General features: G+C 48.9%; 12 protein-coding genes across 12 annotated transcripts; 7 read left to right on the forward strand and 5 right to left on the reverse strand.

The window, feature by feature from the left end:
- Positions 1-678: 678 nt before the first annotated feature.
- VFPPC_01342 (hypothetical protein) lies at positions 679-1,160 on the forward strand (the record flags this gene model as incomplete). Its single annotated transcript, XM_018281186.1, has 2 exons — positions 679-807; positions 909-1,160. 2 exons carry the CDS (start codon positions 679-681, stop codon positions 1,158-1,160), a joined length of 381 nt encoding a protein of 126 aa, XP_018149761.1.
- A 286-nt stretch (positions 1,161-1,446) lies between these two features.
- Positions 1,447-1,851, reverse strand: VFPPC_13055 (hypothetical protein; the record flags this gene model as incomplete). Its single annotated transcript, XM_018290832.1, has 1 exon — positions 1,447-1,851. The coding sequence occupies one exon, from the start codon at positions 1,849-1,851 to the stop codon at positions 1,447-1,449; it is 405 nt and encodes a 134-aa protein (XP_018149762.1).
- A 2,398-nt stretch (positions 1,852-4,249) lies between these two features.
- On the forward strand, positions 4,250-5,269 carry VFPPC_01343 (golgi membrane protein; the record flags this gene model as incomplete). The annotated part of the gene is made up of 2 exons (XM_018281187.1): positions 4,250-4,606; positions 4,676-5,269. 2 exons carry the CDS (start codon positions 4,250-4,252, stop codon positions 5,267-5,269), a joined length of 951 nt encoding a protein of 316 aa, XP_018149763.1.
- Positions 5,270-5,953: 684 nt separating this feature from the next.
- On the reverse strand, positions 5,954-6,396 carry VFPPC_13056 (copper resistance protein Crd2; the record flags this gene model as incomplete). The annotated part of the gene is made up of 3 exons (XM_018290833.1): positions 5,954-6,030; positions 6,084-6,281; positions 6,339-6,396. 3 exons carry the CDS (start codon positions 6,394-6,396, stop codon positions 5,954-5,956), a joined length of 333 nt encoding a protein of 110 aa, XP_018149764.1.
- Positions 6,397-9,156: 2,760 nt separating this feature from the next.
- VFPPC_01344 (MFS transporter) lies at positions 9,157-10,930 on the forward strand (the record flags this gene model as incomplete). The annotated part of the gene is made up of 3 exons (XM_018281188.1): positions 9,157-9,305; positions 9,400-9,527; positions 9,639-10,930. The coding sequence occupies 3 exons, from the start codon at positions 9,157-9,159 to the stop codon at positions 10,928-10,930; spliced, it is 1,569 nt and encodes a 522-aa protein (XP_018149765.1).
- A 355-nt stretch (positions 10,931-11,285) lies between these two features.
- Positions 11,286-12,544, forward strand: VFPPC_01345 (FAD dependent oxidoreductase superfamily; the record flags this gene model as incomplete). The annotated part of the gene is made up of 3 exons (XM_018281189.1): positions 11,286-11,317; positions 11,373-11,998; positions 12,060-12,544. The coding sequence occupies 3 exons, from the start codon at positions 11,286-11,288 to the stop codon at positions 12,542-12,544; spliced, it is 1,143 nt and encodes a 380-aa protein (XP_018149766.1).
- Positions 12,545-12,670: 126 nt separating this feature from the next.
- VFPPC_15341 (triacylglycerol lipase) lies at positions 12,671-13,950 on the reverse strand (the record flags this gene model as incomplete). The annotated part of the gene is made up of 5 exons (XM_018293094.1): positions 12,671-13,104; positions 13,161-13,290; positions 13,344-13,393; positions 13,444-13,551; positions 13,605-13,950. The coding sequence occupies 5 exons, from the start codon at positions 13,948-13,950 to the stop codon at positions 12,671-12,673; spliced, it is 1,068 nt and encodes a 355-aa protein (XP_018149767.1).
- A 276-nt stretch (positions 13,951-14,226) lies between these two features.
- VFPPC_01347 (fungal specific transcription factor domain-containing protein) lies at positions 14,227-15,528 on the reverse strand (the record flags this gene model as incomplete). The annotated part of the gene is made up of 1 exon (XM_018281190.1): positions 14,227-15,528. The coding sequence occupies one exon, from the start codon at positions 15,526-15,528 to the stop codon at positions 14,227-14,229; it is 1,302 nt and encodes a 433-aa protein (XP_018149768.1).
- A 1,042-nt stretch (positions 15,529-16,570) lies between these two features.
- VFPPC_01349 (retrograde regulation protein 2) lies at positions 16,571-18,282 on the forward strand (the record flags this gene model as incomplete). The annotated part of the gene is made up of 5 exons (XM_018281192.1): positions 16,571-16,758; positions 16,816-17,106; positions 17,163-17,634; positions 17,695-17,889; positions 17,941-18,282. 5 exons carry the CDS (start codon positions 16,571-16,573, stop codon positions 18,280-18,282), a joined length of 1,488 nt encoding a protein of 495 aa, XP_018149770.1.
- A 152-nt stretch (positions 18,283-18,434) lies between these two features.
- VFPPC_01350 (aldo-keto reductase family 1 member E1) lies at positions 18,435-19,558 on the reverse strand (the record flags this gene model as incomplete). The annotated part of the gene is made up of 5 exons (XM_018281193.1): positions 18,435-18,456; positions 18,511-18,657; positions 18,724-18,944; positions 18,999-19,436; positions 19,517-19,558. 5 exons carry the CDS (start codon positions 19,556-19,558, stop codon positions 18,435-18,437), a joined length of 870 nt encoding a protein of 289 aa, XP_018149771.1.
- A 2,965-nt stretch (positions 19,559-22,523) lies between these two features.
- On the forward strand, positions 22,524-24,234 carry VFPPC_01351 (homocitrate synthase, mitochondrial precursor; the record flags this gene model as incomplete). The annotated part of the gene is made up of 9 exons (XM_018281194.1): positions 22,524-22,714; positions 22,789-22,913; positions 22,973-23,135; positions 23,193-23,396; positions 23,448-23,492; positions 23,546-23,609; positions 23,675-23,860; positions 23,913-24,002; positions 24,058-24,234. The coding sequence occupies 9 exons, from the start codon at positions 22,524-22,526 to the stop codon at positions 24,232-24,234; spliced, it is 1,245 nt and encodes a 414-aa protein (XP_018149772.1).
- Positions 24,235-25,023: 789 nt separating this feature from the next.
- On the forward strand, positions 25,024-26,019 carry VFPPC_01352 (hypothetical protein; the record flags this gene model as incomplete). Its single annotated transcript, XM_018281195.1, has 1 exon — positions 25,024-26,019. One exon carries the CDS (start codon positions 25,024-25,026, stop codon positions 26,017-26,019), a length of 996 nt encoding a protein of 331 aa, XP_018149773.1.
- Between the last annotated feature and the right edge of the window lie 173 nt (positions 26,020-26,192).

The following is a 26,192-nucleotide window of genomic DNA, read 5'->3' on the forward strand; positions in this document are numbered from 1 at the left end:
AATTTAAGTGGGTCCTTGCAAACACCCGCGACAGTGATGATGACTAAGTCTATCGGGCATTCTCACCAAAGGCCAAGCCTAACCAGCCCAACAAGCACCAAACAGCATTCTGCATAAGATTCAAATGCAGGTGTCCCATCTGCAACTGTGCTACCACAAACATTTGAATGTGATTGACTGCATGGCGGCAGCAATTGCACACCAACATGTGACTCTTCCTCGCTGATAGATTCCGCCTCTACATTATTTTGCCAAGCCGGGATTGCTGAAGCCTCATCTTGACCATTGACCTGTAAAGTCAAAGAAAATGTGGAAGCCTGCGCATTCCAATCGGGCTGTGCCAGCTAACAACTAGACTGATGTATGGATGGCAGCTCTGCACCGCCCAGTTTGTATTAGTCCAGATGTTCAGCCATTATTTCACAATCCCCACCATTTATGCTAGCCCACCGCATATTAAACATCACGATTGCCAACTTCACCTTGACTCAGCCGACTTGTTTGGTCTTCACCGAAACATCACAAGAAGCTTGGACTCTTGTTTGAAATCGCTGCTACTCAAACTACTTCATTCATCCTCCAATTTGAACTAGCATAAGGTCGGCCCCAAGCCCCATTGTATAGGCGTTTAGCGCGAGAGCCCGACATCAACGACCGCAGACCACGGTGAACAAAAAGATGGGTCACACCGCAGAACCAGATAGTGGCATGAAAAGAGCCGCCGAAGTGACGGACGCCATGTTAGGAGTGCCCGGCTACGCAGACGACTCTATGTTCTTTACTGTTCGCTATGGGCACCGAGCAAAGGTAGCCAAACTGTCCCCGTAAATTGCGCTCAGTCCACCGTCTCCGTCTCTACCTGATGGCCCTGGGATTGCTGAGAAACACAGATGCTAATATTTGTCTAGGAGACACTAAGAAAATGTGACTACGATGAATTGATGGAAACTTTGTCGAAAATGACAGAACTTTGGGCGAAGAGCGGCGGAGGCGGTGCCAAGCCAGAACCCGGTGCAGAGGAACGATACGCAAAATTCAGGGAGCTTAGAGCGCATGCTCTCGAAATCGTCAAGGACTTCCCTGATCTCGTTCGAGATTTTGATCGATTCCAGGCCAGCTCCAAGGCTGCCATGTCGGCGGTGCTGCGGGCCAACCCTTAAATAAATCCATTCACCAACTCCAACATTTTGGATTCATGTCACTTTGGTATTGAGCGGTTTCATTTTTTTTCGTATATGGCAAAAGAAGAATGTCAAAATATGATTTGTATATTAAAATGATATCGATTAGACTGTGAAGAGTCCTTCTAATACCCCATTATGTGCTTGTGCAGATGCCACTGCCGTATTAAAGCATAGTTTAAATGCCGTCTAATCTATTTGTCGCCCCAAACGCCAAAGAAAAGCACCGACCCTAGTATCCAAACCCGGCAAAATGAAGGTGCTTTTACAGCATCAACGAAGCCATGACGACGGCAACACCCATAGCCAACATGGAATTTTGGGTGGTCAACGCAGCGCCGGCGGTAGGCACGGCAGTGTTGGTGGTGGTGGGAACTGGAGGAAGACCAGTGCCGGTGGTCAGGATACCAGTGGAGTTTCCTGAAGGGATGGGAGCTCCCGATGCACTTGAAGAGATGGGATAAGGAGTTGAGCAGGGAACAGTGATGGTAGTTCCATTGCCGTGGTGACCAGTGTGTCCGGTAGACAGCGGAGGAGGGACGACGGATGATACTGATGATGCTGATGATGCTGATGATACAGTCGTGATCTGAGGCTCAGTAGTGACAACTGCGGCCTGAGTGACGGCAGAAGCAGCCAAGATGGCGGACAAAGCAGCGGTGGTTCGCATGTTGATGGTTTGTATGTGAAAAGTGGTGGAAGTTTAGTAGTGGTGCTTTAGCGTATAAGTCCAAAGGCTGATGTAGAAGCAAACCACGAGTGTACTCTTAATGTTTGAACGAGTGTATTGTATAGATCTAGAGAAGGACTTTCACGACTCGAGCAGTGCGAGCTCTTTACTTATACCCGACACCGGCAAGAGGTTGGTGAGAAATGTGTGAGCAAAACCTGCGGCTCATGGCACCATACCAAGTACCAAACACACGTCACCCACCATCACAAATCTTTTTCTGTCGCTATTCTTAGATGGCTTTCTCGGTGTTGCCACCGGAGGCTGTGGTGTGGACTGTGGAGAATTCCATTGTGCAATGTAACCACTGGCGTTGCGTAATCGCCTGTTTTCCCGCGCAAGCTGTGCAGAAATCCTTCCTGATTCGATGCCACAGATTCGCACCAGATGGCCACAATGAGTGGAGCACCGCCACAATTCGCGACTTGACCGTTATAGCGCCTGGAGGCCGCTAAATCTGGACCCGAGGCACTGGAACCAGGGACTCGGCCAGTGAAGGTTTTTTACTGATTTTTACCGAGTCAAGAAGCTCACAAACAAATTTCTACCACACAAATATTCTTTGAGAAGCTGCTGCTGTGGTTACAGCATGCGCAGTCTCTTAGCTTCAACGGTACTTTTTTCAACTGATTTTTCGAATGTATCCTATGCCGGTCATGTAACAAAATTCGAGGTTGGTAATATGCACACTGACGCTTATCCGGCACTTTCTTGCGTAGACAGATGCAGATCGATCCGGTACGTCATCACCATACTCATCCCCAGCCTCTCTCGCAACCTGCCAAATCTGCATCTGCAGCTCTTGATTGGACTGAGTCAGAATAGCACCACACACAAAGGATGATCAAGACACTCGGATGAAAATCCGCCTGCATGTGTGTATTCCTTTCCGCCGTTCTCGGTGCTACTATACCAAACTTGCTGTTGCTGGTGGGCTTATTTTTGGAGCAAATGCCAAGTTTGCTCCATAAAATTGGCTGTGACATGTTACCATGCAACGGTCTCATGGAACTGCCCAAGTTGAAGATATCGACTAGATCCACACTTATTCAGCTTACAGCTCTCCAAGTCAGTTCATGTTACCTGTGAATGACCAAATCCGGCGCTGTGCTGGGCTTATGGTCGTCTGGTCAATTTTTCAGTGTCAGAGCTCTCGTGTTGCTCACTCTCGTATCCAAATTTGTCGCTACCAGCGCTTCTGACTCCCGAGTGACTAACTTGCACCAACCGCCACACCCAATAGCTCGGTTGCCTGTCAGCTTGCCTTGCTGGAGGACCACAGCTCAAGGATGGTTCATTCAATGTTGCGCATGAGCATATCCTAGGAATTCACTCCGTGACGACGGCCTCTACCGATATTCATGAAGAAATCACTGTATCCCAGTCAAATGCCGATTGCAGCAATGGGGAGCTAGAATCAGAGCCAACAATTACTCTGAGATCAACAGTACTCAACCATGGAAGGTACCGCAATACCATACAAGCTGCAACCCAATGCCGCAATGTGTTAGAGTATACTTGGCCGAACGCAAAGCATCAAAATTTTGCGACAGACATGGAGAGTGGACGGCTGGCGGTCACATCCCGGTTCATAAAGTGCATGTAGTTTAATCCAGTTCCTCGAGCTACAGGTCGCATACCGCGCCATCGCGGTTTACTTCCATACTCAAAAGATTCTTCCTTCATATTGTCACTCCTGTTTGTGTTCTCCATAATGCCCTTCGCTCCAACGATCACAGGTCCATTTTTCACTATCACCTTCTGCAGTCCATGAAGGGTAGGATCCGTGATCTTTACAACATAATCCATCACTTTAGACTGTGTAAACAACAAAAAGCTGCCTAAAATAGAGGCAATAATTACATATGTAGGATCATTGAATCCTACATCCGCATCCTGCGATGTTGCTAAAGCTGGGCTGCATGTGCACACCGGGCCGTCGCTGTAATTGATACTGAACATTTGAAGGCCACCAGACACTGGCCACTGTGTTTCACGTAACTGGCGGACAGCTCTGCCAAAGGTCAGGCGGTGCACGTGTGGCGCAAACCATCAACCTGTTTGAGGGAGGTGGTGGTCATGTTGTTGCCTTGCCCGCCAGGCATCAGCCACTCCTGAACCCTGGCTTGAGGCTCGGGAAACATTGAGCCACACTATGCTCAACGCAAGGCACAAGCTGTCCTGATGAGCTACTGGCCAGCACTGACCAGCCTGGCTATCTGACTGAACAACACGTCCAGCGTCAAATACGACAAACTCGTTGTCGGGTTTCTATTCCATCGCTACAACTCTCCCACAGCTCCGACAACTTTTTCTCTACCGCCTGCTGACCTCCACCATGTCCAACTACTACGGCGGTCAGCCGAATAGCCAGCAATACGGCGCGCCAGGAGCCGGCGGTGGTGCTCAAAACCTTCAATTCTATCCCTCGTCATACTCCCCCGCCGTCTCGGGTGCCGCGACACCTCAACAAGCATCATATGGCTATGGCGCGGGTGCATCTGCGAGTTTTGGAGCTGGTGGCCAGACTGGCTTTGCCTCTGCTGGCTTCGGCGGTCCTGGTGTATCCGGACGGATGGGTGAACATGGTGGTTTGAGGACTGGCTGGCTGGCCGCATTCTCGACGGAGGGATATGATGGCGAGCCTCCTTTACTGGAGGAGCTTGGAGTTAATTTTAACCACATTCAAATGAAGGTATGCTGACTTGTTGGCACTCCCGGTGCAGTTCAGTGATATGGAGTTGATGCTGATACGTCTGTCCAGACACTCGCAGTTTTAAACCCATTTAGACACATCGACCAGCATATCATGGACGATTCCGATCTTGCAGGACCGATCCTGTTCTTCCTGTTGTTCGGAACCATCCTCCTATTCTCGGGCAAGGTGCATTTTGGATACATTTACGGACTAGCACTGCTTGGATCAACATCGCTGCATATGATTTTGTCGCTCATGTCACCGACTGAATCGCCCTCATCCGAATCATACCACCCTCAGTACAACGATCCTTCATCTCAGTCCCAAGATCAGCGAGGTGGGCACTTCTCTGCAACACTCACCTTCCCTCGATCAGCATCCGTTTTGGGATACTGCCTCCTCCCCCTCGTCGCTACCAGTCTTTTCGGAATCGTCATGCCCATGGACACGTCTCTGGGCATAGTCTTGACTACGGCCGCCATTATGTGGTGTACATACAGTGCCAGCGGCATGTTCTGTGCTGTTGGAAGAATGAAGGGCATGAGGGGTCTGGTCGCGTACCCCTTGGCGCTATTCTACGTCGGTTTCGGCATTATGGGCATCTTCAGCAGCAGAGGCAGTGGATCGTTCGCAAACGCAGCTGCGAACCTGAAGACCTGAGAGACGAACGTGCGGTGGGAGCATTGGCGTGATACGGGCGGAGTCATATTGGATGTGACCGAAAAGTTACCGGCTGGGATGGTCGGCTGGGAGCCGAATCGCATTTTGATGGTTGGGAATAGCAAGCATTTATGGATGCCGTTGGGGACTGTATTATAATGCCTGGAGGGGCTCTAATCATGATAACGACAACATCAGAGGGTTATCGGACTTTATACTATATGGCCGGGTATATAGACATACCAAGTAAACACAAAATAATCTAGCAAAATGTTCAAAAAGCCTGAAACCGGTACTAAGTGGCGAACGCCATGTTTACTGTCACTCACTCCCAACGCAGTAGTCTCGGCATCATTTCTGTCACTGGTGGGTCTGGCTTAGAATGCTTGATCCCAGTCATTATAGGTTCACAGTCCAGGTGAGGAATCAGACCTCACATAGACACATGACATGGCACTGACAGTAGATTAACCTTGCTTTACTTCATCAGTATTGCTTCGTGCGACATAATCTGTCTAATTGAGCATATAAACAACTCCCACACCCAATGCCAAGTCCTATTTACAGTTCCTCAAATCAATCCCTCAGTCCGAAACGCCGTTTGTACCCCCGCAAGTTTATCTCGTCCAAATGCAAATCAGGTATTACAAAAGTATCATCGAATGCGGTAATCCATCCCACCATTTACTTTCGAGTAGTAAAGTCAATTTCCAACGCTGGGTTGAAACCGCCATCATTGGCTTTTTCGCAAGTACATCCATCTAAAAGAGTCAGAATTTATGTAAACCAGGTCGCACAAGGGAAGTAAACATACTGGCAGGTCTTGAACCGCAAGCACACGTCGAGCCAGAGATCGTAGCGTTCTCGGTAGTGGCACGGTCGCATGTGCAGTCACCGGCAGGTCGGGCTCGGCAAGAGCATCGAGGTCCAACAACTTGATTCTCGGATGAAGCTTTGTCGCAGGTGCAGTGGAGGGCGGACTGCTTGCCACAAGAGCAGGTAGCCTTCTGGGCTGGATGGTATTGTTAGCTCTAGTGCACCGTTGTTCGGGATCACTGCTATAACTTACCACAGGCACATTCAGCACCGTCCTTGGCGCAGCAGGTGGAGGCTTTGGTGACGGTCATGGTGATTGAGATGGAACTGAGATGGATGAAGTGTAAAGATTTTGAAGTTTCACAATTTGATTTTGTGTAATGCGTGTTCAATCGTGTGATTTGGGGATTGTTCAAGGGAAAACGAAGCCAGGTGACGTCTCTTTATAGATTCAGTCACAGCAATGATGTAAGTAGTGGTTTGACCAAGCTGACGGGTGTCTTCTTATTGTCCGACAGCTGATTGGCTGCTTGATGTGAAGATGGATGAAGTGGCCAATCAACGCTGCAGTATTTCCAAGCATCTGGTGAGCAATCTGTCTGGCCGCGAAGCTACGCCTCCAGTCTAGTGGATCCATCGAGGCTCGTTCCTGCTTCCAGCAAGATGGTACAGATGTGACAACTCGCTCAGTCCATGTCCACTTTCCACCTGTCAATGTGGAAATCGAAGAATGACATTTCAGTCTCCCAAGCTGGCTGGACATTCCACGACCGTCGTGCTAGCTTTATTTTGGTTTGGTCAAGCAAGCTACCCTAGACTCTCTCCTGCATTTCAAAATATTGAGATTGTTGGTGCACGCGCAGAACACATAGGAGTTCCCTTTCACTTGTAGAAAACTTTCAGGTGCGCCTTTCAACCACCGCGGACAATAGTTGGTTTCCGTCGGTCGGGTAGATCTCACTGCCTGAAGCAGTTTGGTGACGGAGAGTTTGCGAATTTCGACCGCAAGGCGCGGTACCCCTATGTCTCGTGAACGTTGTCCAAGGCAGACATAGTGATCTTTGCGCAACACAGGCCATATCCAGACCATGCGATATTGTGTGCGTTAGCAAAAGAGAAAAACCTCTCACCAACTCATCGGGTCGGCTCGGTACATGAGCATGCTTCCGGTCTGGTTTGCTCACAATACAGTTTGTTGGTTAACCTCTGCCCTTGGAGAATCGTACGCAATGGCTGAGCCAGCAGTCTTTAATCTGTGTGATGGAAATGGCAATTAGCTGAACATTATCTACAGTCTGTCGTAAAAGGTATTTGCCCATATCCAAGTATACACTAACACAGCTCAATATGCCTCAGCACACAACGCGATATGCGATACTTTCCCCTTGTTTACATGCTTTTGGCCCCCAGCTGTACGTATCGGATGCACTATTGATATTGGACCACAGCATCCAACCGTTCAATGTTTTATCTACCAGTTGGTTCAGGACCTTGGATGAGATTGGAGCTCGCAAGGTTCACGACGCCAATGCCAAACATCCTTGTAACCCCGGATTGCGCGTCCTGCCAGGACACCTGGGGAAGCATCTCCCGACCTAGAATACCGAGTGGTTCCGATCAAGTGGTGTGTTGGGCTGTGTGCAGTATGTATGACAGCAGAATGTGATTATCGGGCCGTGGCGTCTGTTGTGTAAGCGCCACAGGCTTCGACGATGGCTCTTGGCTACACGGGTAAATCCTTGGCTTATGCTGAGGCACCTATCAGTGTTGTTGAAAATCAGGTTTCACCGCATTTGCGTTGGTTTTGTGCTGGCGATGGATCAATTCGTCAGCTCTAGTGTGTGAGCGCTGTGAAATCATAGAGAATCAATGTCCGGTCTGAAATCGCCGCGGGTGGCTCAGCTGGACATGAAAGGCTCCCTCAAACTTGTCCAAAACAATGAGTAATTCTTTTATGATGCCTGTGTAAAGCATGTTAATGTACGGAGTACGGCACATGGGAGTAATTAATATACTATCAGCTCCACCAGATATGAACCCGCTGCTGTTATTATTTATTCGAGACGGGGAGAAGTGAGATGAAGACACTGTCTAATCTGCACAAGCAACCTGCAGGCCTGCCATTAGTGACGAAGCAACTGCAAGCCAATCATCAAAAACCCATGTGCCATGACTCGCCCCATCAGGTGGCTTGGAGATCATCTCCTGGTGCCAAGAAGCTTCAATGTTAGTCTAACCTTTGTCTCCTCCCGCAAGACACAGCCGTCCACGCCGCAGTCGAAACAGATCAACACGTTTTCCATTACCCCGGATGTCTGATACAAGGACTAGACGCAAACTATACCCCGCCCTTGTATTCAAGATCGCCAATTTTTCGGAACCAGATTTCTCTTTCCGATGGGTGTACAGCAGATATTTACATCCCCGCGCAGCATGAGACACAAGACCGGACTTGATCAGACCCTTGTATGATCCTGAACACTCAATTCAGTGGAACCAACGGTCCCCTAGTCCTGGCAAGTCCAGAACACTTCTGGGCTGAAAGATGCTGGCCGCCAAGATGACAGCGCTTGAGGACTTTTGGATAGCCCAACGTTGAACTTTGCTTTGCACTGTTCGAGTGCTAGCTCCTGATTGCTTGGGCCGTGGTGGAATGCCGGCCCAAGAACGAATACCAAGCCTGGCTTTACGCCGTGGGCTTGTCGGAACAGCCACTGGGTTTGGATCCGGCTCCTAACAAATCTGACCAAGCTTATTATCTGTACTCCATAGTGCCAACGGTATTGTTGTGGCGGGAGTGGCCCATGTCTCTAGTATTGATTGTTTGGGTACACAGGGCTCCAGGATAGTTAATAGCATGACGGGCATCCCTTTATAACTCCAGCATTCGCCCATTCCGATCGTCACATTGAACAATTATCATCGGCGAGAGGACACACCTGTTGATCCTGTTTCACTTGATGAATTTGTAGCACATTCTCTACAGTCCGATTTCTCTGTCTGTCGCTCAACCAGTACCTCTGGCTGAACCTGTTCGTCTTCCCAGGGACAGCTCCCATTGTGCGGCCGCCATGTCGGACGAGAAGAATGACCACAGCGCCGTGCACATGGCAACAGCACAATTCCGAGATGATAGGATATGTGCAGATGGCGACAAAGCCTCCAGTTGTGCGACGCCAGAACAGATTGCTGAACGCGGTGAGGCCGCAGCAACTGACAAGTAAGTGACGCGGCAAGATGGAAGTTCATGTCCAAAGGATGCAAATAGCTTTATGATAACGACTTTTGTGGCACGGTTCTAACATATTGAGTAGATATGGCCATTCGCTGATACAATTTGATGCGGCTGCTGAAAGAAAGCTTCGTCTTAAGATTGATCTCTATGTTGTACCTACAGTAGCCATACTGTACCTCTTTTGCTTCATTGATCGGACAAATCTGGGTAAGTGGTTCTCCAGGGGTTTCAACCAACGGCGAAAACAAGTGCCCACGCCGAGTTCCCCAATCAAGTTTGTACTTGTCAACATGGTGAAATCTCGCTGATTCTTTGCAGGCAATGCCAGGATCGCCGGGCTCGAGGCTGAATTAGGCTTCACTGGCTATAATTACAACGAAATCATCACAATGTTCTACATCTCATACGTTATTTTCGAAATTCCCGCCAATTTACTCTGCAAATATATAGGACCAGGGTGGTTTCTCCCATCCGCAACCATATTATTCGGAGTTGCTTCACTGGCTACGGGCTATGTCCACAATTACGCCCAGATGGCTGGCGTACGGTTCCTGTTAGGTATCTTTGAAGCCGGCATGCTACCCGGCTGCGCGTACTATCTGTCCAGATGGTATCGTCGATCAGAGCTTGCATTCCGTTTAGCCCTCTACATCGTCACCGCACCCTTGGCAGGCGCCTTTGGTGGACTTCTCGCCTCGGCTATTCTCAAGCTAGACAGTTTTGCTGGGTTACATAAATGGCGAATGATCTTCGCTATTGAGGGCATTATCACGATTGGTCTTGGCCTCATTGCCCTGTTCACACTTACGGACCGGCCAGAGACTGCGCGTTGGTTAACACCCGAAGAAAAGGAGCTGGCTATTTCACGAGTCAAGTCAGAGCGCGTTGGCCAGACCGTTGTGCTGGATAAAATTGACACAAAGAAGCTCGTCCGAGGAATCTTTAGCCCCGTTACGCTAAGCGTGGCGTTCATATTCCTTCTGAACAATATTACCGTACAAGGCTTCGCCTTCTTCCTCCCGACCATCGTCAAGACGATTTATGGATCAAAGAGCACTATTGAACAACAACTGTTGACCGCTCCACCATACCTAGTAGGTGCAGTGTTCATGATTCCCTTCCCCCTTATGAGTTGGAGAATGGACAAACGACAGATCTTCATCACCCTTTCCGCACCATTGGTCATGGTTGGGTACTGCATGTTCCTTGGATCGGAAGCCTCGTCTGTTCGGTACGCCGCGACGTTTCTCATTGCCGCATCGACTTTTAGCAACGGTGCCATGTGCAATGCGCAGGTATCTGCGAATGTCGTCAGCGACACAGCACGAAGCGCCGCTATTGGTACGAATGTGATGATGGGGAATATTGGCGGTCTGATTAGCAGCTGGGCTTTCTTGCCGTGGGATTCTCCAAACTTTCACATTGGCAATGGGTTGAATTTGGCTGCTGCGGGCACTATTCTTGTTGTTTCCGTGTTGACGCATGTGTGGATGAACTTGAATAATAAGAAACGGGTACAGAGAGATGTTGACGAGGAACTACGGGGTTTGTCGCAGAAGGAAATTGAGGATTTGGATTGGAAACATCCTGCGTTCCGGTGGCGGCCATGATTGGGAGATGTTTGTGAAGAAGCGATGCTAGTGGCATTGAGTGGCTGTAGTTTGAAGTGAGATAACAAATTCACGTATTAGGGTGTATTATGAATGTACAAAATACCATCAGTGTCACTTTTTTTTTGGATGTATAAGTGATTGCTGCGACTCACGGCCGGTCACTCTCGGGATATCCGCGCTGTGGGGCCGACTTCGGCATTCCAACCCGACCTCGTCCAGCTGAAACCTGAAATCGAGTTGTATTTAAAGGTAATAAAGATGCTTTGAATACGTAATCTCCATTTCGTTGAATGAGACTAAAACGTGGTTTAGTTTCCTATTATTTACATACCGCTAGACGATATCCGCAAGCATGTCTCAGGCCCCAACCATCATAATCATCGGGTACGTATGCAATCTCACGGCCAACGAAACCATCTCCAAGCTAACATATAACCAGCGCCGGTATAATCGGCCTGTCGACAGCCGTCAGATTACAACAAAATCTAAAACAGCATGCAAACTCTCCCCGCCCGCAGATTCTCCTAGTAGCCCGAGAATGGCCAGCTTCCATCCCCGGAGCACCTCCCCTGCACTCCGTGGACTACGCCTCAATGTGGGCGGGCGCCCATGTTCGCCCCATCCCAGCTACAACAGCTCAACTCAAGCAAGAAGCGAAATGGCTCAGACAGGCCGTCATGGAATTTGACCGACAAGCTACGGAGGAGCCAGCATGCGGCGTGACGAGAACTACTGGCGTGGAATACCTCGAGTCGCCGGACCAGGGCTATGTGCAACAAGATGCAGCGAGCTTCGCCAGTGAAACAGGACTTTCGGGATATAGAAAGTATTCCAAGTCGGAATTGCCAGAAGGCGTTGCACTCGGGTATGAGTACGAGACGTTTTGCATTAATTCACCCGTGTATTGCGAGTCTTTACTGCGGCAGTTTCTAGTACAAGGCGGTAAGACTATGAAGAAAGATCTTAAAAGCGAGTGGGAGGCATTTAGCTTGGCTGCGAATGTGTTGTTCGTTATAAATGCGAGTGGGACCGGTTTTGGGGATCCCAATTGTTTTCCAACCAGAGGTATGAGCTTCTTCCTGTCTTCACTGCTGCATGCCTAGATACTGACCTTATCAATGTCTAGGTCAAACGGTTGTGACAGATTTGCTAGACGTCAAAAGAACGGTCACAAAGCAGAACAAGGACGGTGCTTGGAGTTTCCTAATCCCTAGATTCTTCAACGGTGGGACGATTGTCGGAGGGACAAAGGAGCCAGGTGACTGGCGATCGACACCTTGCATGCGAACCAGACAAAAGTTGCTGGAAAATGGTCTTGAAATCGAACCACTCGCCCACGGGGACAGCATATCTACACCCAAGAAGACTATTGATGAAATCGGAGTCATATCAGATGTCGTGGGGAGGCGCCCAACACGTCAAGGTGGCATGAGAATAGAAGTCGAAAAGCGGACAGTAGCCCAGCACCTAAATGGGTCTGTGAACCGTTCTGTCATTCATGCATATGGTGCTGGTGGTCGGGGATACGAGATTAGTTGGGGTGTTGCGAACGAAGTTGTTACACTGGCAGTGCCTCTATTGGCGAAGTCGCAAATCGTAGCCAAATTATGATGAGACAGAACTAATATGAAACACTGAGAATTTCCTTGTAACTAGGAATAGTATCTATGTATAAGACGTTGCTACAGTCTAACCCTGGTAATTCCCTGGTACTATGTACTCGTCCATCCCATCCCCCTAAGCCCCATGAACTCTACGCAACTCACCACAAATATCATCCATATACATCTGCGCCTTCTTGACAACCAGCATATGCATAAACGGATGCGGCACGCCCGTGTACCGTCTAGTAGCAACTCTGGCACCCGCCTGAATCAGCTTCTGGCCATACGCCTCGCCTTCATCACGCAAAGGATCCCGCTCAGCCGTAGCGATAAACGTATCACAAACGCCGCTGAGGTTACCGTCGATGGGCGACTTGAAGAACTGGGGTCTCTTTTCGAACTCGGCTCTCGCTGCGTCGGTCTTGGGCTGTGCGTAGTCCATGAAATACTTCATGCGTTTCCAGTCGAGGCAGGGGGCTAGTTCGTTCTCTTGGAATGATGGGTACGGGCAATCGGAGGGTTTTTGTATTCCGATATGGGAGGTGGTTGCGGGGACGGCCAGGATTGCTGAAGAGGTGAATTGAGTTAGGAAATGATAAGTTGCAGCGTGGAGGAAGTCGTACCTAGTTTTAGAGGAAGGTTGGAATCACGAGCAAGTTGTTGGCATACGGCGCTGATGTGTCCGCCGGCTGAAATGCCCCCGATTGAGATGGAGTCTGGTCGAACATTGAGCTGGCTGGCATTGTTGTGAACCTGTTTCCCGTTAGAACGTGTTATACTTTGCGAGGTGTTTGGAAATATGTTACCCAACGAATAGCCGCCCAAGCATCGTCGTGGCCTCGGAGAAATGTATTCTCTGTAGAATGTTAGTATGTTTCTGGTGGTAGAATGTTCAGGAGAATATACCAGGAGTAAGTCGATAGTCAACATCGATTACGGTCATTCCAACCCTATTTCTTATGAGCATGCAAAGCTCTGCATCACCCGTAAGGTCACCAAAGGTGTAACCACCGCCTAAATAGTGTCAGATGTCTTACGCATGTTCTGTAGTATAGCCTTTCACGTACCGTGGAAGTTGATGTAAACTGGGTATGGGCCATTTCCAAACGGAGAGGTCCGCGAATCAGGCGTGTAGCACCTCACGGTGAATTTGTGCCCATCATCAGCAGAAACCTGCATGTCATTGACGAATGGCTCGTAAGTAAAGTCATTGTACCATGGTGCGGCGAACTTCTTGGGCGTGGCGCGGATGTCCTCGATGGTAATTCCGTGAGTAGCTGGTTTGACAGCAATGTACTGGTTGTAGTACTCTATGAAGTCTGCATCCAAACGATCCATGAAAGTTGGGTGAATGGGATTTGGATACTGCGGCTGCTTGGGCCTAGCAACCATGTCGCCTGCGTCTCCAGCCATGCTTGAGTCTGTTGGTGATAATTCAGTCCAAGTCGTTCAAGTTGTGCGATAACAATCACAATTCATGCAACCAAGAAGCTATACGATCGGTAAAAGTAATTCCAACTTGAATTTATCCATTAAAATAGACACTTTAAACTCCGGCTGCGGAGATCTCTCATTACTTTCAGAGCCTGACGCCGAGGGTCGGATGAGCCGATATACCATCGGCTCCCCGCATATCAACCCCACAAACTTACAGAAACTTACAGATGCAGACTGCTGCAATAAACCGCATTAGCTTTGCAGAGTTCCATCCAAATTAGCATTAGCAAAATCATGGGGCCAACCCGTTGCAAACTGCATCCACACCGTCTGAAGCCTCTTCGGCTCGACGGAGGTATCGCTCGCCAGGAACCGAAGGGACTCAGCCAGGGTAGGAATTGCATGCAAGGAGATGAAGCCATCGCCAGGCCGTGGCCGAAATTTTGACGACTCCGGGCTTGAGGACGGGACTGCCGGTTCCGTAACGAGAGACTGGTCGACTTCTCCGAGATATGCTGCCCGATACATGGCCCGCATGGCTCGCAGAGTATGAAGCCACTGACTGACGGCAGGCCAATGACCTTCCCATAAGGACATGATTTGCAGAATTGTTTCAAAGCCCCTTTCCGCTTCGTTGATGAGTTTGGCATTGCCGTATTGCGGGTCATTGGAGTGTTGAATCCAAAGTAATGTATTTGATACGATGAAGAGCGAGGCTGCTACCCAGACTGATTCGAGGTCCGAACGAGCCTTTGGACCATGTTCCATTAACGTTGTGGCCATTTCGGCGGTTGCCAGTGCGTTTGTGACACACACATCTACAAGTTCGGAGTCTCTATGCAAAAGAGACCATCCTGCGGCATCCACGATATCAACGAGGATCGACGACCCATCCAGCTGTGGCAAGTATGACTGATGTGCTATGCAGAAGGCACTTCGAATCAGAAAATGCATGGCAATGAACTCCTTCCCGTGGCCTAAACTAGAATGGTTTGCATAGTTATGGTCAGACCACTGAAGGCTTTGAGGCAACGAAAGAGTCCACAACTTCATATTCTCATGTCGCTGGCTAAACGGACTGGCAGGGTCTGTTGGTGCTATGGTATCAGTGAACCGATGATTGCAAGCATTCAGATCTGATACATCACCCCAGTGCCAGACCGTTTTCACCAGGTACGGGAGTACACCTATCTCTGAGGGAAATCCGGCAAAGGATCCGATTGACTGCAAGGTCAATCCTCTAGTCGGTTCTTGATATGCAATTGATGCGTCTGTTCCAGGTAGGGAGGTAGCTACATTAGCTCCGAATATGGTGATTGGCTTTGTGAGGAAATACGCCAGCAGCTTGTCCATGAAGACGCACGCCCAAAAGGTCCGGCGACGGATCTCCTGGTCTTTCAAGGAGTGAATTTGGTGGTATTCCTTGTTTAGCCTCATGATTTGGGCCATTCTAATGGCAGTCCCGGCATACATCCAGTGACTGGAACCTTCATTATCAAAGAACTCTGCGAGTGCCAAGACGAGATTCCCCTGAATGTTTTGTACTACGGCCATATCAGCAGCTATGCATGAAACTTGGGCTACGGAATCAACTCACCACTAGGCTCATCTAGTGTCGATCGAGCTAAAGATCTGGCAATGGGACTATACAAGCGACTTGCCTCTGTGCCATTTGCCAATCCAAAGTATTCCTTTGCTTCGTCACGCGACAGGTATCTCGCACAAAGACAAATGATTGCCGTGGACAAAAATGGTGCCTCTGCTGAATGAGTTTCCAAGTCCGGACGATAGAGAAAACAGCAAAACGTGTTTGATAAATGACGCTCAAAGAATATGTCAAAACAAGCTCTCATCACCTTTTGGTCGGGCAGCCGAACTGTTGCCAATACACTGTCAGACGACAACGGCAACGTATTGAATGCCTTATCTGATCCGTTTTCTTCTGACTGTCCTAGTGATTCAACAATAGGACTTGGCCATGCGCAGTATATTCCGCGCGATGTGCAATGGCGACATCTTGGACGAACACCATCGCATTTCGTCTTCCTCCGTCGACTAAACAACCGTGAGAAGAACCACAGTTAGCGATGCGCTCATATCGCCAATATTTTGTCAAGTCAACTGGGTGTTACCATACCAAGTTATGCAGGCCTGTGGAGTCCTGCGACGTCGATGCAAGTTGATCTCATCCATTACGATCCAACAATATGGTGCATGAACCTCTTTGAAAGTGTCGGATGAAGAATCGGCAACGTCGGGAGGAGTCTTAGTTATGACAGTTCTGACTCCACCGATTGAGCTTTTATCATCCGGCAAAATTGTCGGGATAGCCGACCCCGCAAAATATCTCCCCCAAGCTGAATGTGTCCAATTATTAGGGACGTTTATATCTCCGATACTTGCTTTGCTATGGGGCAGATAAGTTGACGTGCGGGGATCATCTTGATAAACCTGGGGAAGTAAGACGGAGTTGAGTTCCCCAGGCTGGGTTACATTGCGTGTATAATAAGACGTTGGAAGTCGGATTGTTGGTCACACCTGAGTTGTGTTTGCATCTTTAGCTAGGTAAATCCACTTTTGACAATCCTTCTTTACTATGGATCGCGTACCAGCGGGAAACGATGGGAAGGTTCAAGATGTGAGGGAAGATGAGGGCGAGTTGGAGAAGTGCTTCACAGACACTCAGACCGCTGCTATTGATTTTGACCCCAAAGTTGCCAAGAAGCTGAAGCTCAAAGCAGACCTGATTCTATTGCCCCTTCTTACTGTCGCGTATCTTCTCAAGTGAGTTTATCTTCCTGCTATATTCAACGTGAGTTACATATGCTTAACCCTTTGTAGTTCCCTAGACCGAAGCAATGTATCCAATGCACACACCGCAGGATTGGAGGACGACCTACACCTCCAGGGGAACCAATTCAACCAAATCTTGACTTACTACCAAATTCCATTCATTGTTCTCGGCCCGGCTGTGACAATGCTCACCAGATTGCTGGGTGCTCGATGGACTATACCCACCATGCTGCTTGTGTTTGGATCTGCTTCGCTCGCCAGCGGATTCGCAAGGAACTTTAGAGACCTGGTCATTTGCCGAGTCTTTGTCGGAGCTTTTGAATCTGGATTTCTAGCCTCGTATGTATCTTGCGAGCATCTCAATTCCTCACCTCAGCTAACTTGGTAACTCACAGTGTGATATATTACCTCTCAATCTGGTATACCCGCAAAGAACTAGCCACCAGAATCGGCATCTTCTACGCAGCATTGGTCGCTTCCTCTGCCTTTGGCGGCCTCTTAGCATACGGCATGTTTCACATCACCGGCGGTCCATATCCGCACTGGGCGTATCTTTTCTTCCTAGAAGGCGGCCTAACCATGCTTTGGGCTACGTTACTCTACATTGCTCTTCCCTCCGGAACAGATCAAGCTTGGTTCCTGAACGACCAGGAGAAAGAAGTGGCAAGATTGCGTCTTATCCAGGACTCTGTGGCTAACCTCCAAACACCGTTTAAATGGAAAGAAGCCTTTGGGGAGTTTTACACCCCACACGGATACATTCGTATCTTTGTGGCGTTTGTGTCTGGCATTGTGCTTACATCGAATGCAAACTTCTTGGCCATGGTGGTCAAGAGATTGAACTATAGCGTCGTCAAAACAAATTTGGTAAGAAAGATAATACGCCATAACTCCGAAATGGGGCGTGTAAGCTGACAAGACGGGCAGTACACTGTTGCTCCGGCCCTTACAGGTGCAGTTTGCCTGGTGGCATGGTGCAAGAGCTCAGATTACTTCCGAGAGCGTGGCTTTCACATCACGACATCTACGGTGATTAGTCTGATTGGGTACATCCTCTTGGGAACTGTTGCCACGACCAACACTTCAGTTCTTTACTTTGCCATGTTTCTATGTACCATTGGTGTAAGTCATTCCTCAGGACCCTGGGACCATCAATCGTTGACAATGAAGCAGGCATACCCTACCGATATTATAGGTTCAACATGGACGGTAACAAATATTCCCAACTTGAACGCACGCGCCATGATGAGCGGTCTCTACACTTCCATCGGCAACTGTGGCGGTTTAGTGTCCAGCAACATTTACCAGCAAAAGGAGGCGCCGCGATACATCACCAGCATCAGGACCAATATCTCGATGAGCGCAGTGGTTATCGCGACTACGTTGGGGTACTCCCTGTGGATGAGGTGGGAAAACAGACGCCGTGATAAACGAGCCGATGCGGACCGAACGGGCTATTACTCTACTGAAGGTGTTTCCAACACGAAGGACCCGAGGTTCCGATTCCAGCCTTAAGGGTCGTCTGAATGATGCTTTGCCTTGATGAAGTATATTAAATTGTAGTAGGTTTCGAAATAGGCAGTCTATGTGATTACTTTTCCGTTTCGGTGTCCAATGCTATGCGGTGGTTGTAAAGCCACAAGTATTTCGTGTTTATGCGGTTTGGTTTACGCAGCATCGGTGGGATCCCTGTATAAATTGTTAGTATGGGTTATGGTGTTGATAAGAGCAACAGGACCGTACCAATCTGTAACCAACTTCTCATCCAAGCCATCCATAGTAGCCATGTCGTCCGCTGATATTTCAAAGTTGGCCACGTCTGCATTCTCCATCATTCGCTCTTTGCGGATGCTCTTTGGCAACGTGATCATGCCATGCTGTAGGCCCCATCTACAAAAGACAGTTAGTAAAGCCCAATTCCCATTTGCATTAGTATAAAGTTTGTCATGCACGTACTTGACAAGCAATTGCGCAGCTGTACATCTATATTTCCCGGCTAATTCAACAATAGTCGGATGCGTCATCCTAAGAGCTCGTGCCAACGGGGCATAAGCTTGCACAGCAATGCCATGCTTGGCACATGTTTCGCGAATCGCGATTTGAGTATTAAATGGATGAACCTCGATTTGGTTAACGACCGGTTTTATACGAGGGCTCGAAGCCATCAATTCCTCAATCTGACAAACACGTTAGTAGCGATTGACCACATCCGAAACAACATTGACACTCACATGCCCAACGCCAAAGTTGCTAACACCAATCATCCTCACTTCACCGTCATCGACAGCATCCTCAAGAGCCTTCCAGCTCGTCAGACGAGCTTCCCTACCCCCATACGGACTATGCAGCAGAAACAGATCTATGTACCCTAGGCCACTAATCTCGACAGACTTTTTGATCGACCGCCTAATAGTGTCGTAGTAGGTGCTGTTGGAACTCAATTTCGACGTGTAAAACACATCCTCCCGCGTCAGATTAGCCGTGTTATCCGGGCCAGACAGAAACGTGCTGATGGCATTGCCCGCCTCCCGCTCATTATGGTACATTTGGGCGCTGTCAAAGCCGCGGTAGCCAATTTCCAGACCACACTTCACAGCACGGGCCGCTTCCCGGCCGGACATCATGTACAATCCCAGCTGGATTTGGGGTATGAGGGAGCCATTTGCAAGCTAAGAATTGTGAAGGAGGCGTTAGCTTGTTTTCCCCGAGAGGTCAATGGTTGCTTCTGGTTTCGTGGTTTTGCCCGCACCTTGAGCTTCGCCGCCAGCAAAGACGGATTCCCAGACGCCATGGTTGCAACATAAACTTTTTCAAAGAGTAACAACTGAACGCCAAAATGCGCTGGGAATGCAAGAGGGTAGGGTTGGTGTTCGTGTGGATGGATTCGGCAGAGTGTCGGATCGACCAAGATTATGCGGCATTGTGCATCGTGGGATGTGACATCACTTTGGTGGATGTGGATGGGATGGACAAGTGGAGAAGCGGATGGGCCAATGGATACATGTGTAGTGTTGATTGCTCGGCGAAACAACTTGGAAAGGTGTCGTGTGGAGAAAACTGTCATGTATTCAATGTGAATACAATTGCAGGTGTCATTTTATTAAATTGCGTTGCCATGGGTTGGCATCTCGGAAAGCGAGCAACACGATGATGATTCGTGGGACTTCCCGTGCGAGCTGCCCTTGTCGGCACCATGTTACAAGTGGTGCAACGAGTCATCTATTCCGCATTGTAGCCTCATGTGCTTAGTATATTCTGCAGGGATGACTTGGAGTATTGTATTGTATTGTGTTGTCTCAGCAAAATGTTGTGACATGCACATTGTTGCTCTCGCTGTCACCTCATCGCCCTATGAGAGATGTGACACATTCACAGCTGCTGCAGCAATTGATGCGTGACACTCGTTTGCTTGTCCATACTTGACTGCTCCATTCTTATAGTCGTTAGCTCACGCCTCGTACAATCCTGTGCAGCTCTCGTTTTCCATATCTCAAGAACACTAATTCTTGCGGAGACCATCTGGCTGACTGAGTCAACATATAATTCCATGTCCTATACATTCAGACCTGCCCCGCAGGATCTTCTCTCGACACAAAGTAAAGTGTGAATTGATAAAAATTCATGAAAGCAAGTTCCGAAGACTTCCTGCATGCAATAGCTGCGGCAGCTGAGGTGTGCTTTGAATGTTTCAATTGGGCTCCTTCCTGTCTGGAAGCCCGATACTGCACTGGCCTCTATTCAGGCCGTGACCTGGAACCGGGCCCGTGGAGATCATCAAGACGGATAGTCGAATGTGATGGACACTGGCGCTGAAACTTTCGTGTTGTCGGGCGGCTCTTCAAATACAACAGGGCTGCATTTGATCACATCATGCAATGGCAAGGCACAACAAGGCTGTGACTATGACACCCATCTCATGTCCAGCCGTACCCCTGGACTGGAGACGTTGACGGCTGCGGGCGTGTTCAAACTTGTTGATAAAATACGCACATCTTCGGCAGTTGCCGCAGGGGCCACGCATTGGCATTGACTTCACAAAGGACAGGCTGGCGTTTGCAAATGACGAGAAAACCCCTGGGCCAGAGCAATGTCGATTTCGGCACCCAGTAGCCTCATCAACCAGGCGTTGGAACGGGCGTCCTCAGTCATCTTCCCAGCTGTCCGGCGGCGAGAGTGACAATGCACATTCAGCTGAAGTGCCATTTACGAAACAACACTTCAGGCCAGTCAATATACGTGTTGACTAATTCCTCAATTCAAGCCTGTGCGAGAATTTTTAGAAGCGGTGTACATGGAAAATTGATGAGAGGCTTCATCACGGCGTCAATGGCGCAAAGTAAATGGTATGTATTGGCGTCTTTAGCACGCTGAGGTCGAGGATTGAAACGCCTCAAGATGTCTGAGAGACCTTGGCAGCCGCTGGGAAGTCTACTGCCGAGGATCAGCTCGACGCCATGTATGGCTGTGGCTTCTCACCATTTTGTCTGGACTGTCAGCCTCGTGGGCGAGGGCGTGGCGTGAAGAAACTTGCCAGGGACGATGCAGTTGAAAAAGATGGCATGCAGCTGAAGTCGAAGGGGTCAAGCAGGCCCGTAACAAGGTCGTATCCGACAATGGAATAGGTCAACGGCGCGCGCGCAAGTCAGGGGTTTAGCAATGTCGCATTTGTCTTGACATTGAGTGAGGTGGCAGCTAGCTGAGCATCTGAAGGTGGATGTATTTGTAAAGGTCGAGAAGACGTTCGACCGGTCCGAGGTCGCAGTGTGAATCTGACTGCAGGAGGCGCGGGTCACAGATCTCGCCCCCACATATGGACTCGCTAGCACAGCTGTTACCCCACTTTGCCCCTCTTTACAAGGGGAAGTTTGGCTCAATTGCAATTCAGACGGCCGCGTTTCGGCACCGAGTTGACTCAAATGGAAAGAGCAAGTGGTGCAGGTTTATTTAACTTTATATCCGGAATTGACTATTTTCGACGTTGGCATTGCTTTGGATTGCCGCATTGAGCTCAAAGTTGTGATGCACTGAATAAAGGTGTCTCAAATGGGTTGACTGGTTGACTGGAAGGTAGCAGCAGGAGACAGACACACACTCTCTCGGACGGTCCCTTGACGCCATTCAGATGTTAAATAATGGAATAACCTAAATTTATCCTCCACACCAATCGCCTCCCACACAATGTTGCATCTGAGGTGCAGACGAATGATATATATCAAATAAATGCATGCGGGCGGCACAAGCCACGCTGAGCTGTTTCTCCGGGTCTCCACGTTCCGTCAGCTGTAAGAAATAAAGAAAAAAAAAAAAAAAAAAAAAAAAAAGCCCAAAATTCAAAGGAGAGGGCTAAACGAAACGTCAAGTTTGTAGATGACAGGGTTTACAGCATGTGCGTCCATCAAGCCGCCCGCCACTAGACCAGACGGCAAATCTTCCCGTTCCACGGCCATGACCATGTCCATGTCCTTTTCTCCTCAAAACGTGTTGTCTGGGAAAAGACCCCATGGTGACTCATGTGTTGACATCTAGCCTAGTCTCGCATCTTGAATCCCCAAGCTTACACGAGAGTATTTATACCTCTCTATCGGCCACTGCACCCCACACATGCGGTGTTCACTTTTGTGTAAATTTAACAAAAATCATTGATATCACTTCGACTCGATTTTGGGCCATCCTTTCTGCATATAGCCAGCCGACCCTTGCCATTGAATCATCACACGATACCATATTCCTTACTTGTACAACCCAAACACAACATCATGAGCCAAACAAACGGTACCAATGGCTCCAACGGCTCGTCGCCCAGCCGTTCTCGTCGCCAGAGCGCACCATATCAGTCGGTCCAGGACTACCTCTCGAATATCGGCAACTTCAAGATTATTGAGAGCACATTAAGAGAGGGAGAGCAATTTGCCAATGCCTTTTTCGACACAGAGACCAAGGTCAAGATGTACGCACTTCCAACTTCGCCGCCAGGCACGAGACCAATAACATAGCAAAACCATCAACTAACGACGACACCAGTGCCACAGCCCTCTCAGACTTCGGCGTCGAATACATCGAACTCACCTCCCCTGTTGCCTCTGAGCAGTCAAGAATCGACTGCGAGACAATCTGCAAGCTCGGTCTCAAGTCCAAGATTTTGACCCGTATGCTCTTCACACCACCGCTTATATCCACCACGCCAACCTTCTGACTGTTCGTGTAGATGTAAGATGTAATTTAGATGACGCCAAGGCTGCAGTTGCCACAGGCGTAGATGGAGTCGACCTCGTCATCGGCACTTCAAGCTTCCTTCGTGAGCATTCTCACGGCAAGGACATGGAGGCCATTACCAAGGCTGCCATCGAAGTAATCAACTATGTCAAGAGGTGCGCTGCTAATGACCACCACCGAATTCGACACATTTGCTAACCCTCGCCCTTCAGCCAAGGAGTTGAAGTCAGATTTTCCTCCGAAGACTCGTTCCGCTCCGACCTAGTCGACCTTCTTTCACTATACCGAGCCGTCGACGCAATTGGTGTTAATCGAGTCGGTGTCGCTGATACAGTTGGTTGCGCTACCCCCAGACAGGTGTATGAGCTTGTGCGCACGTTGCGCGGTGTTGTGAATTGCGATATTGAGTGCCATTTGTGAGTTTTGTCACTGTCTGCTTCCGACCGAGATGGCTAACATGAGAACAGCCATAATGATACTGGATGTGCCATTGCAAATGCTTACGCCGCACTGTAAGTTTCAACCGTGCTTTTACATGTTATTAGGGATTACTAACCCTTGGCAGCGAGGCTGGCGCAACTCACATCGACACCTCTGTGCTCGGAATTGGAGAACGAAATGGCATCACGGTAAGATCTTCCTACCTCAGGCTCTTCATATATTTGTCCTCAAAGCAGTATGCTGACCATCACAGCCTCTTGGAGGACTTCTCGCCCGAATGATCGTCTCATCCCCCGACTACGTCCGCTCGCGCTACCAACTCTCACAACTCAAGGACCTCGAGAACCTCGTTGCCGAAAGCGTCGAAATCAACATCCCCTTCAACAATCCCATCACTGGTTTCTGCGCCTTTACCCACAAGGCCGGCATTCACGCCAAGGTACACACCTGTCGCGATCCGCTGCGCCTCACCATCGACTAACTGCAAGCAGGCCATCTTGAACAACCCCTCCACATATGAAATTCTCAAGCCTGAAGATTTCGGATTAAATCGATACGTCTCATTTACAAGCAGACTTACCGTAGGCTTCCCCTGTTCCAAGTTATCGTTGTGGTATGGTACTAATCGTGATATAGGGCTGGAACGCCATCAAGTCTCGCTCTGAGCAACTCGGCCTCAAGATGACGGACGATCAATACAAGATTCTGACTGCCAAGATTAAGCAAATGGCTGACATTAGACCTCTCGCCATTGACGACACCGATTCAATTATCAGATCCTTCCATCATGATCTTGAGAATGGCAAGGCATAAATCGAAAGGGGGGTAAAAAATGTAGTAATTGGGCTGGAATGGCTGGTTTCTGCGTTGTGTTATTAGAGAACAATAAAAGTTTGACCGTTTCTGTGGTCGCCATTGCGGATTTTATGTTTCGATGTGTTTTGTGTGCCTGTGATGGGGAGCATTGCTTGCAGCAATAATGGAAGATGAAACAGCCGAATTGAATTGAGAGATGTGTATGCCATGATGCTTGACAATGGATTGAGCGCAGCGTAGCACTACTCCCAAGGCCTTTACAAGCGAGTAGAATAGACAGAACCTGACGAAGCACCGCACATACAAAAACTCGCCCTATGACAATAAGTGCATCATGACCACCCAGTACGTTCTATGGCAACCTCAGGCCCATACAAGCAACATAGTTGTCAAGACGACTGCGCAAATTCGCAAGAGAAGATACGAATAACATATAGCTATAAGCGTAATTAGGATTAAACGACTTTGTAGTTAAAAATACTGAAGCCTCAACAAATGAATGCCAGTTGCTCTCACCTCCTACTCACTTTCATCTCAGCCCGCCATCACTCCCACATAGACCCGGCCACCATTTAAGCCAGCACGAAGAATAAATAGCTCCCTGTATCTCATCACCGACGGTTTCTTCCCTTTCATCCTCTCTCTCGCCATCAACACAGCTTCATGTCTCAAAAAATTGACTCCTTCGGCCTCCGAGGTGCCATGAAGCTATTGCTCTGCCCTTGACTTTGTTATTCAAGATTTTGTATTTTTCACAATTTACCAATTTCGCAATCTGACACCAGAATGTCTTCTCGGAGTATAAAACGCCGGAAAACGCCAAACCCCTTCCGCTCCCCAACTCCCACCCTTCCAACTCGCGGAAGAACAAAAGCCTGTCTCCCTCACCTTACTTCCTCCACTCCCAACAACTATTTCCTGCCTCCCAAAGGGCTACTAGCAGACCTCCATCGCCGCGGAGAGCTGCCATCACCTCTATCCCCAAGCATTCACTCCATTTCATCCGACTCACTTCCCTCCATCCCCAGTTTACAACTCCCCCCTCCAGAACCAAGCGCAGACACCCCCCTCTGGGAACAAGTCAAAGCAATCATGAACCAAGAAACCTACTACAAAAACAAATGCAAGACCAACGAGTTCGAGCTCAAAAAATATAAAAGCAAGATACCATCTCTCAAGAAGGCCCTTGTAAACAAGGAGAAAGAACTCGCCACGCAAGCCGACAAACTCCAGAACTGCGAAGAAAAAATCGAAGAGTTGAACCAGCAACTTACCATTACCAAGGATCACATAGAAGCACTAAATAAAACGAAGGCTTCAAATGAGTTGGAAGAACTACGCCGAAAGCTGAAAGAGGCTGAGTTTGAATCCAAGAAATTTCGCTGTGCGCTGGCCACGGCGTTCAAGGCATCCGATGACTTGGAAAGCAAGGTTAATATGCGCCAGCTCCTCGAACTTAGTGCTCAGCAACTATTGAAACAGACTCCGAGTATGAAAAGCGAAGACAAGGGAGCTTTGCGCATGCCGGGTCAGTTTCCAGAGATTAAGACCGAACTGGATAGTTGCGACGAGAAGGGTGAAACATTCTCAGCAAAGCGTATGAGTCTCATGATACCACCAAGAAACCCCCTGCTAGATAACGACAGTGACGATAGTGAGAGCGAGCCACTGATGAAGAGGGCGACAACTAGGAGCGGGAGTACTGGAAAAAAGATGGCTTGGGAAGAACGTCCTGCCCTACTAACTCCCACGAAGCGTGGACGACGGCAAACCGATGATTAGAGTGAGACGGAGCCGTTGGCAAAGACTCGGAGGGTCGGCAGCGGTAGTCCTCGCAAGATTGTGATGGACGAGGAGTATGAGCAAATGTCGGCGGGAGAATGAGACTTCGGTTGAGGTGCTTTGCTATCAGGGACGGGGGAGTAATGAGTCGGACAAAAGGTTTGACGATATGA

The sequence above is a fragment of the Pochonia chlamydosporia genome, chromosome 1, assembly GCF_001653235.2.
Source record: "Pochonia chlamydosporia 170 chromosome 1, whole genome shotgun sequence".
In the NCBI taxonomy this organism is placed as follows: Eukaryota; Fungi; Ascomycota; class Sordariomycetes; order Hypocreales; family Clavicipitaceae; genus Pochonia; species Pochonia chlamydosporia.